Genomic DNA, 18,248 nt, shown 5'->3' on the forward strand with positions numbered 1-18,248 from the left:
TAGATAGGGATGCCTGAAGCGAGTGCCGAGGCTTTGGGATTTTTCTGCTCTATTTATGCGGCTAATAGAGTAGCGCTGAATGTAGAGCTTGTCTAGGCTACTGTCACTGGCTCAGCCCGGAGTCAGGTCACACACACAACCTGATGACCATCCTGGGCCCTGCTCTTCACCCCCACTACCGGGTTGCCTCCGAGGTCAGTTGTTGCAAGATTCGAGTCAAGCCAAGGTGCAGCCTGGAGCACAGGCGTGTGACATTGGCTGTCCGAACTTGCTGGGAAACAGCTGTGTCATCCTTGGTGCTGAGGAGCCCGGGGCGGGGGAGGTGGGTGGGGGAGCTGGGCACCACGCAGAAACAAGTGGTGATACAGGCAGGGTTCCTCTTTGGCGGGGGAGCACAAGTGTGTGATTTTCTTCTGGCAGATTTCCCTGCTAACGTCTGGCCAGGCTGATAATGAAGTGAGTTCATGCTCTCAGAGCCTGTGATTGCTGCCGGTCGGTCGACTGTGTTCAGAAACGTTCCCAGTGGCCTGACCTTCCCTGGCTGGGTGCCACAGACAACCCTGGGCACAGGCAACTGAACCTGCCTGTAGATGGAGAGACAAGATGGGCAGGGAGTGGCCCAGACACCATGCCTGTATGGGTGGTATCACAGCCCCAGTCAGCATGTTGTGTCCAAGGGACCCCCTGGCCCCACCACAGTTCCCAGCAGACCCTGGGGAGTATCGCTCCCACTGCTTAGGGCACATGAGGCTGATGGGGAGCGGGCCGCCCTGGGGCAGCACACGGAGTCAGGAAAAGGAGCTGAAACCTCATCTACCTTCCTGTGGAGCCGCAGGCAATGTGGGGTTGTCTTGGGGGCAGTTAAGAGGCCTCAGGGAAAAACAACCCTTGCTTTTTAAATATCTGAAGAGCTAGGAAAGCCCAAAGATAGAGACTGGCCCTTCTCATCTATCCCAGGACCACACTGACCTTCTGTGTCTTTCACAGCCTAATGGATTTTTTTTTCCTTTTTTTCTTTTCCTTTATTTCTTTCTTTCGACAAAGTTAATTTTAGGCCATTTTCCTACTTTCTGTTTTCTGAGAGGTTTTTGAATACTTGAGTCCTTCATCCCTTGTGTTCTCGAACTAACCAAACACGCCCTTCACTTTGGTGAGGTCACACTCCGGCTCCAGCTGATTTTAATTAGCAAGCCTTGCACAAAATCTCCAAGCGGCTTGTTTTTGTCAAGGGGCAGACATGCTTTTAATACGTAACTACAGTGCAGCCTGAGTTTCGGGCGTGGGGGTGGGGGGCTCCGATCTAGGCCGCTGTATCCCCGGGGGTTGTATGGAGTGTGTCCTAGAAGTGACCTGGAGCTGTGGCGATACATACAGCAGAGCATCTGGGGGCGGGGAGGTGGGGGTCGCTCCAGCCAACCGGAAACAGGCATCCTGTTTGCCATGTGTTGATCCTGGAGACTGGCAGGAGGTCCAGCAAGGATCAGCATGAATGACCAGAGGTGGAGCCACCACCCCTTCCTGGCCCCGGGCCAAGCCTGCCTACCCCGAGGGGTGGGGGCGGGCGTGAGAGGAAGGACCAGGCAGGACAGGAGACAGATGTGAGCCTTACTGCCTGGCTCAACTCTCCAGTGTCTGTGAGATCAGCCCAAAGAGAGGAGGATTGCCAACTCTGGAGTAGATTCCTAAGCATGTCGGGGTCCTCTCGAGAAAGTCCCAGTGCGCGCTCTCTCTCTCTCTCTCCATAATCTACCCACAATCTAATCCTTGTCAGTGTCCAGAGGGTAGTCAGAGCATGTCCGGGAGGCAGGACACTGGGAGGGGCCCTGATCTTCTTCTCCTCTTCCTGACGTCTTGGCTTCCTCCGTAGAGTGGCCCTACAGTATGATGGAGATCCCTCTGGTATCAGGGAACTTTCTAGATACCCAGCTCTTCTGGTCCCCTGTGGGATAAGCAGGGTGACCTGCCCCCTTGTGGCTGGGGTTTTGTGGGGTTACCCCTCCCTCCAGGGTCACAGCACCTCCCCTGCATCCCTGGCTCTAGAATCCCACTCTATCCTGAGACTTCCCAGTGCCACTTCCCCAGAGCCCTAAGACTTGCTGTCCCCTGGGCTGCTTGACGCTACCCGCGCTGCCCCGGGGTTTGCTTTTCCTGTGGCACCACCCTGGTCCTCCCAAGGAGGCAGGGACCCTTCCTCTCTCCCAAACTTTAACAGTGGCTTGGCTGAGGCCTGGCTTCCCTCTGGTGCCCCCCAAGTTTTCTATTCTGATGCAACCTCAGGCAGGAGACTGTCTGGACGCAGATTTGATGATGTAGAATGTAATAAGTGGGGGCTGGAGAGATGGCTCAGCGGTTAAGAGCACTGGCTGCTCTTCCAGAGGACCCGGGTTCAATTCCCGGCACCCACATGGCAGCTCACAGCTGTCTTTAACTTCTGTTGCAGGAGATCGGATGCCCTCACACAGACATACCTGCAGGCAAAACACCAATGCACATGAAGTAAAAATTTAAAAAAAAAGGGACTGGAGAGAATGCTCAGAGGTTAAGAACACTGACTGCTCTTCCAGAGGTCCTGAGTTCAATTCCCAGCAACCACATGGTGCCTCACAACCATCTGTAATGAGATCTGGTGCCCTCTTCTGGTCATACATGCTGTATACAAAATAAATCTTTAAAAAAAATTTTTTAAAAAAATTAGTAACTGTTCAACAGGGCATTGTAATTAAGCATCTTCACATGCAGTCACCCAAAGGTGGCGGGGGGGGGGGGGGGGAGCGGGGTAACTAAGAAGGCCTCTTTTTGACTCCTCATCCATTTTCTAGAGAAGGTCTCTGTTATAAAATGTACCAGCTTTAGTGTAGACCAATTACCAGGTAAGTGGCCAGCATGCCCTGAAGGACGCTGGCAGGTGGACACTGTGTGGGAATGGGGAGGGGGTGGGAGCCCAAGGTGCCCAGACGGTGATGATCCGTCCTTCCAGGCATCAGACTTGCCAGGAAGCCCCATCCTAGAGGTCGGCTCTGAGGGTGCAGTGGAGCCCAGGCACTGAGGCTTACTGCTAAAAGTCCTCTGGAGAGGACATGTTATTACATGAGCCTTGTCCAGAGACTGACACATGAGAATACTAAGATTGGGGTAACACAAGGGCTTCACGCACTGGCCCCAGGAATGTGGAGGCACCCGCGAGGGCCAGGAGTAGTTATTATTCCCTGAGCTGACTCCTTGGCCAGTTCACTGTAGCAGGGTGCAGATTTGGTTCCCGCTGTCGGAATTGGGAAGGCCTGCAGCTGGCAAATTGACTTGTATATCAGTGATGTCTCTAAACTCATACATGTCTTTCTGAGACCCTGGGGCTTCCTTTTAACACCAGTAAGATGTCAGAGCATCGTGTCCCCAAAGCCAGACCTCAGGAGTGCGGCTGAGCCTTTGGGACATTACCCAGCAGCTAATGACCACATTGATTTTCTCAGAGACTGTGTGGAGTGCTTGCTGCTTCACTCGGGGAAACCTGACAACCAGACCTGCCACCACCAGTGCAAAGACGAGGTGATCACGTGGGTCGACGCCATCGGTGAGTACTCTGGGTAACTATGGACAGCTGTCTCTCTGGACCTTGGCAGGCTTCGAGAGGGTTTTTTTTCCCCCCTCCCTGGGGAGCAAATGGTCTCAGCCTTGAGTCAAGCCCAGCATAGCTGCCTTGGCATGATTGCTGGTTTCCAAAGGGGACCGTGGGATGGGACCCTCACATACTAGTGGCAGGAATGTCACGCAGAAATCAGTTCGGCGACTGCACAAAAAGCTGCTCATAGAATCATCACACAACCTAACAATTCCGCTGTGAGGTACATGCCCTAAAGAGTTGGGCCTGATAGTCACATTTTTTTTTTTTAAGATTTATTTATTAATTATGTATACAGTGTTCTGCCTGCATGTATGACTGCAGGTCAGAAGAGGGTACCAGATCTCATTACAGATGGTTGGGAGCCACCATGTGGTTGCTGGGAATTGAACTCAGAACCTCTGGAATAGCAGCCAGTGCTCTTAACCACTGAGCCATCGCTCCAGCCCAATAGTCACGTTTATAGCATTGATTATAATAGTCAGTTACTCATTAATGAATGAATGATGACGTAAATGTTCTATATCCATCCGTCATAGAATATTATTTTTTATCACAATAGAGAGCAAAGCACTAACTTGGTAACACATCTGAGCCTCCAAATCACTGGGATGGTGAAAGATACTGGGCAGAAAAGAACAGAGGTATTACATGCCGCTGTTTAAAATGTCCACGGTAGGCAATGTCAACTGAGAAAGAATAGGGAGAGGAGGGAGCCAAGATTATATGCTAACATGTGTAGACATTTCTGGGCACTGGCCTAACATTGTGAGTTCCCTCAATTGGCTACATTTTGAAATGATTAAGCAGTTCCCGAGGGACTGCATGTCTGAAGAGGGAACTTTCAACCGAGACTCACCAGTGCCAGCAGGCTTGCCCTCTGCCTTGACCCCCAGCTCCTGCAAACTCCTGGCCCTGGCTCTGCCTGTCGTGGTCCTGGCTTCTCTCTTTGTAGACTGTTTTTCCCTCTCCCCTGGCTTTGCCTGACTGCTTGGCCCAGTCGTGGCCCGGAGTATGCTCGGTCTATTTATCACGAAAGCATTCAGTGAGCACCTACCCTGTGGCCAGCCCTGTGCCAGGCTCTGGGGAGTTGGGAATTCTTTGCAACCTCTCACACACTCCTGCCTTTTGTCCTTCCTGTAGCTTGCCGTCCAGGGCCTGGCGGAGCTCCTCTGAGGGGACTCTGCAAAGAAGTACATGTTGGGTCCATCACTTGTCCCTAGGCAGGCTGACTGGCTGGCTTGCTTGCTTGCTTTTTATTTGTTTGCTTACTTGTTTATTTTCGAGGCGGGGTCTCACTATGTAATCCTGGCTGGCCTGGAAGTCACTATATAGACCAGACCAGCCTCAAACTCACAGAGACCCGCCTGCCTCTGCCTCCTGAGTGCTAGGATTAAAGGTGTGCCACCACGCCCAGCCTTATTATTTTGTTTCTGTTTGTATATTGCTCTCACTATATATCCCAGGTTGACTTCAAACTTTCTATCTTCCTGCCTCGGACTCCCAAGCACTGGGATTGTAATTGTGTGCCACGGCATCCAGTTCTTCCTTGTGCTTTTAAAATTACCCACCCTCAGCCACGTGGTGGCGGGGCACACCTTTAATCCCAGCACTCGGGATGCAGAGGCAGATGTATCTCTGTGAGTTGGAGGCCAGCCTGGTCTACAAAACGAGTTCCAGGACAGCTAGGACTGTTACATAGAGACACCCTGTCTCAGAAAAAAAAAAAAAAAAAAAAAAGAATTGCACCCTCACCAACTCTGAGGGGGCTGAGAGAAAAGGTTGGGTCTCCAAGTTTGCTAACTACACCCTTTCATTTACTTCCTGATTGAAGGTCCTGTTCAACCAGGTTGGAAAGAGGAAAGGAGGCACATTTAGTGTCATGGCATTAACCCGTGGTAGTGGTTTCAGACCAAGATGCCCTTGTGGCCTGACATCCTTTTCACCAACCCTATCCCAAAGATCATTCTTCAAACCCTTTTCCGGGGACCTGGGCAAGACAGTAACACTGTCCACTCTGGTCAAGGACGGTGTGGGGAAAGAGAAGGGCTGTGGAACTGAGGAAGGAGTTTGGCAGGAATGAAACCTGTCCTAGACAGAGCTGGGTCTTTAATGGCCTGACCTCTGACAGGGGCTCACAGTATCAGTGTGAAATACCACCACGAAGCCAGCCTCTCATCCAGAGAGCCTCGGTACCCTGAGTTCCAGCTCTTGGGGAAGAGCACCGTCTTGTCTTCTTCAGTCAGGTCAGCCCTGCAGACTGGGCCAGTTTCCAAAGGCTGACACTCACTCAGGCCTGTTGCATCCAGTTCCACTCACCCGTGCCCACTCCCAACCATTGAAGGCTTCTTTTATTTCATGTCACCCCCAGCCGACACTTCAGAGGGTTGACAGTCCTGATAGGATCCACATGTCCCCAAAGCCACACACACTCAGCCCTGGGCCTGTGATCTTGATGTGAGAAGTCTGAGCTTGTTTTAAAGCCCCGAGGCCCCTTTTAAGTCTCCTGTCCTTTTCTGAGGTGCTTAGCTTCGACCCTTGTCCATCAGCCGTTCCAATGTTTCCCAGAGAGATGCTCAGGGTGTTTCTGCTTGCTTCTCTCCTAGTCAAAGATGACCAGGAGGCTGTGCTTTGCTTCTACAAAACGGCTAAGGACTGCGTCATGATGTTCAGCTACACAGAACTGCCCAATGGGAGGTCCAACCTGACGGTCCTCAGGGAGCCAGGTAGGTGAGAGCCCGAGGGGCTATCCTGGGCCTGCTTTCTTGTGCTATCCCTATGTGGTGGTGCGTGCCTGTGAACCCAGTACTCTGGAAGGTAGAGACAGAGAGTTGAGAAATTTGTATAGCCAGCCTGGGCTCCATGAGACCCTGTCTCAAAGTGCTTGTGTGGAGCACACCAGCCGGCCATACTGTTGAGGCAGAGGGCTGAGGCTAAGGCAATAGAGCTGTGGGAGTGTTGCTGTGGAGTGTCATCATGGAAAAAAACTTTAGCATGCTTGGTTAGGGGGTTTTGCAGGGAGGGTACAGGGCAGCTGGTCCACCAGGACTGGGTTGTCCCTTGAGTTGGGGATCATCTGGGTCACGACAGCCTTTCAGTACCAACAGTTCTGTCTTGGATTCTGGGCACTAGGACTAACAGCCTGTGCCTCAGAGTGACTGGGGTTTCTGTATCAGCCATTTCAGTTTTTGGATTGTGGAGGAAGTAGAAAAAGGTTTGCAGATTCCAGGTCACAGAACCCAATTTGCAAATTGAGCCCGACTCCCTGTACACAGCATCGCCTTCTTGGGCCAGAGGCAGAGGAGGTGTGGTACCAGCCCAGGGCACTTGCCTGTGGCAGAGGGCCTTGCTTTCGAAGCCCCGTCTTTGCTTGGAAATAAGCACATTCGCTCTTCGGAACTTGTCACTAAGGGCTCAGAAATGCCTGACCCTAGCCCAGCCCTCTCGGAAGTGGTGTACGCTACCTGCTGCATGCCTGGTTTGTCCCTGAAGCCACTGACATGAAGACAGAGCTGTGTCCCAGTGCCCTGCACTGGAGCTGGGCCAGGCTAGAGCCGCTGGGGCACAGCCCCATAGGAGACGTGTAGCCATTCACCAGGGTCCTCACCTTTGCCAACACTTCGCTGTGTGAGCTTGAAACAGTTACTAAATTCTCTGAATATTTTACTCTCTGTGTCTTGGGGAGACCACCTGCAACCACCCCAGCTTTCAGTCGCACAGAGGCAGCATGGGGGCGTGGGACAGAAGGGAAGTTGTCTGTGGGAGGCAACCTCTCACCTTGAATGTAACTGAGGTCAGGAGGTAGAGGTGGGCAGGATGCTGATGGCTTTGCCCACCTGTCTCCCGGTCCCTTTCAGAATGTGGAAGTGCCCCTAATGCCATGACCATCCTGCTGGCTGTGGTTGGCAGCATCCTTCTGATCGGAATGGCACTCCTGGCCATCTGGAAGCTGCTCGTCACCATCCATGACCGCCGAGAGTTTGCCAAGTTCCAGAGCGAGCGCTCCAGGGCCCGCTATGAAATGGTAAGTGGGGGATGGGTTAAGAAGGGGCTGTGGGCCTAGAGCAAAGGCCAAAGGCAGCCAGTATCTTTGGCATTAAAAACAATGAAACCAACCAAGAATGAGCTAGGTGTGGTCGTATTCACCTATAATCCCAGCTGCTCCAGAGGCTGAGATAGGAGGACTTGGAAACTCAGTTAGCCTGGGCTTCTTACCAAGACCTGTCTCAAAATAAAAATAACCAGGGGCTGGAGAGATGGCTCAGAGGTTAAGAGCACTGATAGCTCTTCCAGAGGTCCTGAGTTCGATTCCCAGCAACCACATGGTGGCTCACAGCCATCTATAATGGGATCTGATGCTCTCTTCTGGTGTGCAGACATCCATGCAAATAGAACACTCATACTACCACCACCACCCCCAAAAAAACCTTATTTTTTTTTCTTTTTAGTGTAGTTCAGTAGTAGCGTGCCCGCCAGGCATGCACAAGGCTCTGGGTTCGATCCCTAGTATCACAGAGCAAACACTATGAACAGTGGAGCATCCACATCTGCAGTGCTGGATGAGAGAACCACACACCTGGAAGACTTGAGGAACACGTAGACCCCTGGTCCGTGTTGGGACCGCTGTGGGGCAGAGTGCCAGAGCAGGCTCAGTGGGGAGTTGGATGGACACAGAGGCCCAACCCAAGAAAAAGGCTCAAGCTCTCAGGTCTGGTCGGATGGCCATATGAGCAAGTCCTTCCGCCCCAGGCACACCTGCAGCTTCAGGAGAGCCGGGCTCAGAGGAAGGACCTCTGACCGACACACACACACCACAGAGATGGAGTCTGTCTGCTCCGGTTACAAGGGAATTGGGGGCTTTCTGCCTGAGCCCTCCATTTCAGAGATGAAGAGGGAAAGCTCGGAGAAGGGAGGGAATCCCCCAGGGCACAGAGCCAGCCCAAAGCAGGCATCCCCGGAGGTGCTAGACCAGAGGTTGAGCTAACTAACATCTGTGCTTTCTCTTGTTCGCAGGCCTCAAACCCGCTGTACAGAAAGCCCATCTCCACACACACCGTCGATTTCGCCTTCAACAAGTTCAACAAATCCTACAACGGCTCGGTGGACTGAAGGAGGTCGGTGGCTCCTTCAGGGTGGCTGGAGCGGGCTGAGGACAAAGACTGAGGTGTCTTGGATTGCTTTCCACTTGCTCACACTAGCTAAGGAAGCAGCAAGATGCCCTCCACTGAGCCTTAGGGGGCCTGCTACCCACACGGGAGGTAGCTGGCCATGACCCCTGGCTGCAGGCCAGAGGCACTTGGAGAAGCAAGAAGACTCTGGTATTCTCAGCTCCCTGCTGCCTCCAGCTTGCTGTCTCCATGAACTGCTGAAGGCTGGCCTGCACTCCCTTCCCCACCCAGTCAGACGCGATGGTATATCTGGAAGAGTCTGCGTGTACAAAGCAAGGGCGCAGTCTGGCTTTTTCGGGTTGGTTGTTTTTTTTTTTTTCTATGAAATAAAAAGGTCACGCATTTATGGTGTAGATCTGATGACTAGCCCCCTGAGGACTGCCTGGCGTCTGTGGGTGTTGGTGGTGGAACTGGGGAGGCGCCGGTTGAAGGTATACAGCTTGCAAATGTTAGCTTTTCCGTCCTGTCCATGTTTGTTTAGTACTTTTGAAATGAGAAGGGAAGATTTGTCTGGGAGTGGAAGTAAAGATTGAATCCAAGCAACTTTCTGTTGGTGCGGTGGATTGAATGGAAATGACCCCGCACTCTAGAGGCTCATAGGGAGTGGCACTATTAAGTGGTATGGACTTACTAAAGTATGTCTGGCCTTGTTGGAGGAAGTGTGTAACTGAGGGAGGGCTTTGGGGTTTCAAATGTCCAAGCCAGACCCAGTGTCTCTCTTTCTGCTGTCCCCTGATCCAGATATAAGATATAAGTCCTTCTCTGGTACCACATCTGCCTGTACGCCGCCATGCTTCCCGCCATAACAATCATGGGCTAAACCTCTGAACTATAAGCCAGCCCCTTTCTAAGAATTACCGTGGTCGTCCTGTCTCTTCACACCAACAGAAACCCTAACTAAGACAGCTGGGTGCATACACTCTGGCACGTGCCTCCCTTTCTGAGTGGTCTTGAGTGGTCCCCAGCAGAGCCTAACACGTCCATACACTTTATCAGGGTCAGGACTTGAACCATACCAATAGTCCAAGCGCCCTGAGGTGCTGGGTGCAGGGTGCAGTTAGGGTGCTTCAAGAGAGAGGAGCAGGTACCTTTGGGCCCCCCAGGTTTTGCTTAGAGTTCTCGATAGGAACTGTACAAACCACACATGCTCCCCACCTGTGTTCTGCATTGCTGAAGACAGGAATAGATGGTGGAAGACGCTAGAGTGCAGAGATGTGTGGCTTCCCCACAAAATGTTTCTTCCACTGTCTAAATAATAGACCCTGACCAACCCCTTCCCTCATCAAACCCTTAGGGCCTGACTGGGGCCCAGAGCCCAGATCCATCTCAGCTTGTTTCCTGCAGAACCTTAACATCTCCCTTTGGAGATGAGTAGTTCCCAGTACCCTCCTGACCTATTGCCTTGAGTCCAGAGGAGTAAGCGGGCTCTGGCAGTGGATATGGCCTGCTGAGGACCCTGTGGTACTAAGCCCTGGGCTCACAATGCCCAACTTCCTTGACAAATCTCTCACTAATTTTTAAATTTTTTTCCAGATAGGGTTTCTCTGTGTAGTTTTGGTGCCTGTCCTGAATCTCTCTCTGTAGACCAGGCTGGCCTTGAACTCACAGAGATCTGCCTGTCTCTGCCTCCCAAGTGCTGGGATTAAAGGTGTGCGCCACCACCGCCCCGGCTAATGCTTTGATTCTTAAAAATTGATTTTTAGCCAGGCGTGGTGGCGCACACCCTTGATCCAAGCGCTCAGGAGGCAGAGGCTGGCATATCTCTGTGAGTTCGAGGCCAGCCTGGTCTGCAGAGTGATTTCCAGGACAGCCAAGGCTGTTTGTTACATAGAGAAACCATGTCTCGAAAAAATAAATACAGATAGTTGATTTTTAAAATTTTTATGTGTATGTGTGTTTAACCTGCATGTATGTCTCTGCACCACATGCATGCCTGGTGCCCACAGAGCCAGAAGAGGGATTCAGATCCCCTGCAGCTCTAGTTAACAACCTGTCGTGAGCCATCGTGTATGATCTGGAAACAGAACCTGGGTCCTGAGCCAGAGCGGTCAGCAATCTTAACTGTTGAGCATCTCAGCCCCTCTCCAGTGGTTTTTGTCCCCGCAGTGCTTCAAGCCTATCGGACCTTCATTCAAATCAGTCCATTTTAAGCTTTGGGCCAAATTTCCTTTTTTTGTACTTGGCCTACTCTAGGATGAGCACTGATTACCTGAGGCAAAGAACTGGTTCTGAATACCCTTCCTCTTGTGGAGCTTAGAAAAGGGGCCATAAGTCCTTTTGGAAATATAAGACTATATAAGACTTTGAGACTTCCTAAACTGGGGGGAAAAAAAAAGCAATTTTGGAAAAAATGTAGTTTCTCTTCCATTTACTTTGGGGTCTCCGGGAGACCTTGAATTAACTTGTTCAAATCCTGTTTTCTATAGTCAGTGCTGTGTGCATGTGACACTTGAGCCACAGACACCACCTCAGGGGTGTTCTCGCAGAGACCCCCGGAGGAAGAGATGCCTGTGAAGGGACCAGCTGCCCACCGTGTCCTGCTGCCCCCTGCTGGAAGTTCTTGCCATAAGCAGCCTGGAGACTGTGGCCCACGGCCAACCATGATTTCCTCATTTCCTAAGGTTGCAAGAGCGAGCCGGAAGTGGTAACAAGAATGCTTCATTTTACAAAACCCAGCTCCGTGTGTGTGTGTGTGTGTGTGTGTGTGTGTGTGTGTGTGTGTGTGTAACATGATTTGGGAGGCAGGGATAGGTGTGCCACAGTGTGCCTGGGGATGTCTGAGGACAACTACGGAGCTGGTTTTTTGTAAGTTCCAACATGCAACTCAAGTCCACAGGCTTAGGAGGCAAGTGATTTTGCTTGCTGAGCCATCTTGTTGGCTCTGTTGGTTTCTTGGTTTTTGTTTTTATTTTGTAGCAGGACCTCACTCTGTAGCTTAGACTTCCTTAGAACTACGCAGCCCGGGCTGGTCTTGAACTCGAGGCAGTCCTCTTTCCCTAACCTCTTCAGTGTTGGGATACAGATGTGTCTGCCATGCCAGGATCAGATCTTTTTTTTAATTTTTTAATTTTTTTTTTTCAGAGCTGAGGATCGAACCCAGGGCCTTGCGCTTGCTAGGCAAGGGCTCTACCACTGAGCTAAATCCCCAACCCCAATTTTTTTATTTTTATTTTTTGGTTTTTTTGAGACAGAGTTTCTCTGTGTTGTTTTGGTTCCTGTCCTGGATCTCACTCTGTAGCCCAGGCTGGCCTCGAACTCACAGGGATCCACCTGTCTCTGCCTCCTGAGTGCTGGGATTAAAGGCGAGCCCCGCCGCCGCCGCCGCCGCCGCCGCCGCCGCCGCCGCCTGGCCAGATCTGTCATTTAATAATTTTAAAATTATAAAGGTAAGCACTTTACTGACTAGCCTATCCACCCAGCTTTTGTATTTTTATTGATTGCCTTGAATGAAACTTTTTCTAATTAAAAATTTTTAATTGGACAAGATAGGAAATAAAATCATGAGGGGAAAAGCATTTGGAATCATCCTACTTACAGGTAAACACTCTTGGCCTTTGCTGTACCGTGGTGCTCATTGTCTCCCAAAGGCTTGAATACTGAAGCCTGGGTTGCTTAGCACTGCTGGGAAGGGGCTTTGACATGAAGCCGCTGGAAGGTCTCCCAGATGTTGGGATCATGCCCCAGAAGGGGATGGTCGGACCCTAGCCCCTTCCTCTCTGTTCCATTCCCAGCAGTGAGGTGAGTGGTTCAGCTCTTCTGCAGCTTGTGCCCATCATGTCTCAATGGGCCTCACTTTCTTCATCTGTGGAATGGGAAGTTCCGCCGGACTGCTCACAAAGGGGCTCCCAATTTCAGTTTCCCAGCATTCTGGACAGAGCCCTAACTTGGATGGCTGTGAAAGGTTCCAGTTCTCTTGGGTTCTCCTGCTCAGCCTCAGCATACGTAGCTTCCACCCTTTGAGACACGTGTTCTGTATAATTCACTGTAGGTGTGGGCAGGAAAGGAGCCCTGGATGGCACCAGAGGCATCCTTAAGGAGGATCAAGGACTTTATAATCAGGTGGTGTATTAGGTTCTCTAGAGGAGGAGAACTGATAGACAGTCTATATATACAGAAAGGGGATTTATCAGGGTGTCTCACACAGGCCGTGGTCCAGCTAGTCCAACAATGGCTGTCTCCCGAGAGGAAGTCCAAGAATCCAGTAGCTGTTTAGTCCATGAGTGTTGGGGGACCCAGTGTTGGGGTTAAGCCCTGACCTATTGAAGGGTCCCTTGAAGAGGGGAGTGAGGAATTGAGAAGTGCTATATAGAAATATAGATGAAGAAAAAGACAGAGAGACACATGATAACTTTGGGAGGGCCCTGCTTCAATACCTAGCAACTTCGAGTTTATTTCTAATGGGCTTTTTATACACTATCAAGGGCAGAGGCAAAAGACCTCCCCCTTCCAAGATCAAAGTGCAACCAAGTGTAGACCCTTCAAAACACCTGGTAACCAGGCCCCACGGCAAAGCTTCTTGTGATGAGGCCTTGAAGTATAAGACACCTGGTAACCACGCCTTTGCACCCTATTATACAGCCTTGGAGAGCTGCATAAACTCTGCCTCTCTGACCTTGAGTCAGACCACAAATTGGAATCTTTGTGGGCTCCTACACATGAGGCTGAATGCCTCGGCTGGTCTTCAGTAGACGTTGGAATCCCATCTTACGTAGGCTGCCGTGAGGTGTGGTCCAGATTTAAAGTGGGTCTTCTGACCTCAGATGATCTGGATTCAAGGTGGGTTTTCCAACTTTTCTTTTTGGGGGTGGGGGAAGCGTTCGAGATAGAGTCTCTCTGTGTAGCCCTGGCTGACCTGGAACTCACTCTGTAGACCAGGCTGACCTCAATCTTAGAGATCCTCCTGAGTGCTAGGATTAAAGGAGTGTGCCACCGCCACCCGCCAGTCTTCCAACTTCAAATGACTTGATTAAAAATCCTTCACAGGTGTAACCAGCTTTTTAGGGCTTTTTAGTCAATCTCAGATGTAATCAAGCTGACAACCAAGAATAGCCATCACAGGTAGACTGTGACAGGGGATCGTATGTCTGGCCTTCGGATCCTTTGGTTAGCATAGGTCCTCCCTTCTCAGGGCCTGTGGATGTCACTCCGATTCTGAAGCCTGTAGTGCTGCAGTGACCATCTGCTTCTAGCCTAGCTCCTTTGGCTTTGTGACTAGCATTTTCCTCTAGGTGTGGGAAAGCCGTTTATGCTCGAAGCTCAACCATTTCTGGGGGGCATACCTAGCACCAGTGCCTAGGACTCGGGTGTGGCTTTCAAGTCTTTGGTTGAGGATGGGCATACAGGGCAAACACTAATTGTTAAGGTCCCTCCCTGTTCTTCCCTTACTTATTCTGTACTATTTCCACTCACGATGGCTTCTCAGCCTCTTACCTTGCCCTTGTTTCTGTATCTTTGTACCTGTCTCAAAATGTTGACATATTTCTTCACTCTGTCTCCCAGCCCATAAACCCAAGTCACACTATTAAAAAAAAAAAAAAAAAAAAACAAAACAGAACCGGCTGGGCGCTGGTGGTGCACGCCTTTAATCCCAGCACTCAGGAGGCAGAGGCAGGCAGATCTCTGTGAGTTCGAGGCCAGCCTGGGATACAGAGCGAGATCCAGGAAAGGAGCAAAGCTACACAGGGAAACCCTGTCTCGGAAAACCAAAACAAAAAACAAAACCCACAAACAAAAAAACCCCCAAAACAAAACAAAACAAACAAACAAAAACAGAACTGTTTTTGCATCCAATTTAAAAATTTTGAATTTTAGTTCCCAAAACAATCTTATTTGTTGTTCTGGTTTGTAAGGACGAAGACCCGGCAACCCCCCACCCCCCCCCCCCCAAAAAATTTTTTTTTCTCTTCTACAAAGAGCATTTGTGTCCTGTGCATTCAGGACTGCTCTCCTAGCACTGCAGGGCAGAGAACCCCTCAGCGGGCACTGCCCCGCCATGACGCTGATGCAGGCACGGCTCTGTTTCTTGTTTTCCTCCCCTGCCCTGACCATCCTCTGGAATGCTGCTTCCTTTGCTGCCCTTGGCTCCATACACCTAGAGAGGACAGCTAACTATTAGAGTTTTAAAGCAAACTCCCTTCCTGTGTGTGTGTGTGGGGGGGGGGGGGGTCTCCATGGACTAGGTGTGGCCACCACTTCCAATATGTCCATCAAATGGATGGGCATGAAGGAGAGAGAGAGGAACTTCTTTGGTTTTTGTTTGAGACAGGGTCTTACTATGTAGCCCTGGCTGGCTTGGAGTTCACTGTGTAGCCCACGCTGGTCTCACATTTGCAGCAAATCCTCCTGATGAAGCCTCTTGAGTGCTGGATTACAGGTGTGAGCTGCCATGCCTGCACCGTTTTCTGTGGACAGGGTCGTTCTATGTAGCACTCCTGATCTTCCTTCCTGCAACTCAGGAGTTCTAGGATTATAGGTGTGAGACACTATGCCTTGTCAGAGGAAGGAGCCTTACTTAGAGGGTTCAGTGACCCCCAAATCTGTCCTCCAAGAGCTGACAGGCACTTTGACATTTTTTTTCTCTGAGGGGGAAGCCTAGGCATGGTTGGAATAGGCACAGCCTAAAGAGCAGGTGGTCTTGATCAGGCTAGGGGGTCTGACTGATAACTATGTCAGCTCTGGTTCTCAGGGGGTACTGGAGAAGTTTTTATCATGCTCATCCCGAGGGGAGCAAGCAGTCTGGTTTCCCCAAGAGGATCGCTCCTGTTCTTAAGTGGACTGATCTCTCTGTGGGGTGACACATCCCATTAGCGTTGTTAAGGGCTTTTTCTCTTTTTGGGGGGCCCACTACCCAGCTCCCAAATAAATCACACATGGAGGCTTATTCTTCATTATGAATGCCCAGCCTTAGCTTGGCTTTTCCTTAACTTTAAATTAGCCCCATCAATCTTTTGCCTCTGGGCTTTCCCCATTCTCTTACTTCTGTAAATCTTACTCTTACTCTGTGGCTTACTGTGTAGCTGGATGGCTAACCCCTGGAGTTGTCATCCTCCTCCTATTTCCAGATTCCTCCCCCTATTTATCCTCTCTTTTTGGCCTGCCAGCCCCGCCTGTCTCTCTCTCTCTTGCCTTGTTATTGACTGTTCAGTTCTTTATTAGATCATCAGTTGTTTTACACAGGCACAGTAACACAGCTTCACAGAGTTAAACAAATGCAACATAAACAAAAGTAACACACCTTAAAATAATATTCTCCAACACATCAGGCTCACTGCTCACAGTTAATTTTGGCCCTTTGTCAAAGATGGCTACTACAAGAAACAGTTCATCCTATTATCCCTGGAAGCCAAGGTAAATTCAGAAGAGAATGATTTAGGGGGGAAAAGTCAGCTGGGTGGTGGCGCACGCCTTTAATCCCAGCACTCAGGAGGCAGAGGCAGGTGGATCTCTGAGACTGAGGCCAGCTTGGCCTACAGAGTGAGTTCCAGGACAACCAGAGCTACATAGAGAAACCCTGTCTCAAAAATAAAGAAAGAAAAATAAAAGAAAAAAGAGAGAGACAAGAGAGCGCCGGAGAAGGACAAAATGGAGGGTTGGGCCCGTGACCAGTGCCCTCCCTAGGATCTTGTGTAAAGGCAATCGCATGGACCACCTACGGATGCAGTGTGCACACCAGGGTGCTGACCAGCTGCCTCAGACAGCTCTGCTCCTGGAGAGCCAAGGAGATGCAGGTGGTCCCGAGAGGGCCCACCCTCCTCACTCAGTCTCAGGTGCATGCCTTCTGTTAGTCTACACTCCACCCAGCTTGAGGAGGAGACATGCGCTACACCTCCTGTGCTTCTGAGAGCTCCGACAGAGCCTGTGGCCAAAGAGTTTAGGTCTCGTGGATCCTGGCAGGCAGCCATTTTAACCAGAAGAGGAGCTGTGGACATCCACAGGCCATGGTCTTCAACATGGCTACTGTCTGGAGTTTTCCCTGGAGGGCAGGACCGACTCACATCAGCATAGGTAAGGGTAAAGCTGGGCTAGGGTTGGCTCTGAGGCTGAGCAGACTCCAGCTCTTAACAAAGGGTGTGGGGGTGGGGGGGGGCGCTGAAGGTTTCCTAGACTCTTCCACACCAAACACCTACTAACAGGCTTCTACCTGTTGCTACCGTATGCCCTGAATATGTCGGAATCCTGGGTCAGTCTTACACTATTCCGGGCACTCTGTTGGTATTGGTCCTGTTTCCCCACTAGGACTGGTAATTTTGTATGGGTCAGTCAGTTGTACTGTTTTCATGACCCCATGCTATTTAGCTTTTGCTTAGAGAAGAGGCCTTTAGCCTAGGCCCACCTTTAAGAAATGTCCAGATCCCCTGTGGCACCCATTAGAAATTCGTTTGCTTAGGCCTCACCCCATACTGCCTGAGCAGAATCTATGGTGCACGGCACAGGAGACATTTCGGTGAGGTGAGGGGCTCACAGCCCTGATTTTCTCTCCAGTTACCCGCAAGGGGTTCAGAGTGTGTTACAGTAACAGACAGACCCTGTGAGGGGGTTTGTTGTTTTTAGCTTTTAGGTTTTGTATGTCTGATTGAAATGCCAAGCTTTCCTCCCATGTGTGCAGATGGTCTAGCTGATGTGGAAATGGCAAGTGACTCGGCTGTTTCCAGATGTGCAAACACTGGTGGCATCAGGACAGGGACAGCCTGACACATAACTGGCACCCTGGTCTGCTCAGGTGCCGTTTTGAATGTGGAGTCATGTGACCCACACCCTTGACTCTCTACCTTCCAAGATGTGTGCTGAATAGGTCAAAGAAACAAGTCGCGTGCGTGCATGTGTGTGTGTGTGTGTGTGTGTGTGTGTGTGTGTGAGAGAGAGAGAGAGAGAGAGAGAGAGAGAGAGAGAGAGAGAGAGAGAGAGAGAGAGAGACCAGGGAAGAGCCAAATGGTCTTCAGACCTCAATGAGAACCAGAATATTTGGATTAGAATGAGGAAAGGAGGCAGGGTCCTCACTTCCACCACAGCAGAAGCCCAGAATCATGAACATCGGTTTTTGCTGAGCACTTTTCTTTTTATAGTTAGTGTTTTATGTATGGGATGCCGTGGTTTGGCTCTGACCCTACACTGGCTGTAGGCAGTGAAATCACAGTACCTGGGCTTCCCTGCAGCAGTGAACTAGTTAAGCCAGAAACGGGCCAACCTGTAACCATCAGTTCTTCCCTGGGATCTGCTTCTGTGTGGGTTAGAGCTCTATTGGTTGCACCTGTAAGAACATGCGCCCTTGGCTGTCAGATGGAACTCTGTTGGCTTCTGGCTGCAGCTGGGAATCCTGGGAAGATGTTTTAGTTTCCAAAGCTCTGTGGATTTGGATATAAGGCAAGTTTCAGCCGTTTTGGTCTGGGCTATGGAAGTCCTGACAGAAAGAGGCCTGGGTCCTGAAAGGGAGGCCTCGGCGTCACTGGCTTCAGTAGGAACAGGCC

The 18,248-nt window shown here is 50.7% G+C and overlaps 1 protein-coding gene across 2 annotated transcripts in view; it reads left to right on the top strand.

Annotated features, from left to right (window-relative positions):
* The window catches only part of Itgb5 (integrin subunit beta 5), a 116,550-nt gene extending 107,222 nt beyond the window's left edge, over positions 1 to 9,328 (top strand). Inside the window, exons 12-15 of one of the 2 annotated variants that reach the window (XM_052740391.1) lie at positions 3,468 to 3,568; positions 6,223 to 6,342; positions 7,474 to 7,611; positions 8,630 to 9,328. In XM_052740391.1, the coding sequence (XP_052596351.1) occupies positions 3,468 to 3,568; positions 6,223 to 6,342; positions 7,474 to 7,611; positions 8,630 to 8,766 (496 nt within the window). In that variant the 3' untranslated portion in view covers positions 8,767 to 9,328. Of the gene's footprint in view, positions 1 to 3,467; positions 3,569 to 6,222; positions 6,343 to 7,473; positions 7,641 to 8,629 lie in introns of both variants that reach the window. The other variant, XM_052740390.1, reaches the window with a different exon arrangement.
* The last annotated feature ends 8,920 nt before the right edge of the window (positions 9,329 to 18,248 follow it).

This window comes from Peromyscus californicus, unplaced genomic scaffold (assembly GCF_007827085.1).
Source record: "Peromyscus californicus insignis strain IS unplaced genomic scaffold, ASM782708v3 Scaffold_16__1_contigs__length_79575227, whole genome shotgun sequence".
NCBI classification, from domain to species: domain Eukaryota; kingdom Metazoa; phylum Chordata; class Mammalia; order Rodentia; family Cricetidae; genus Peromyscus; species Peromyscus californicus.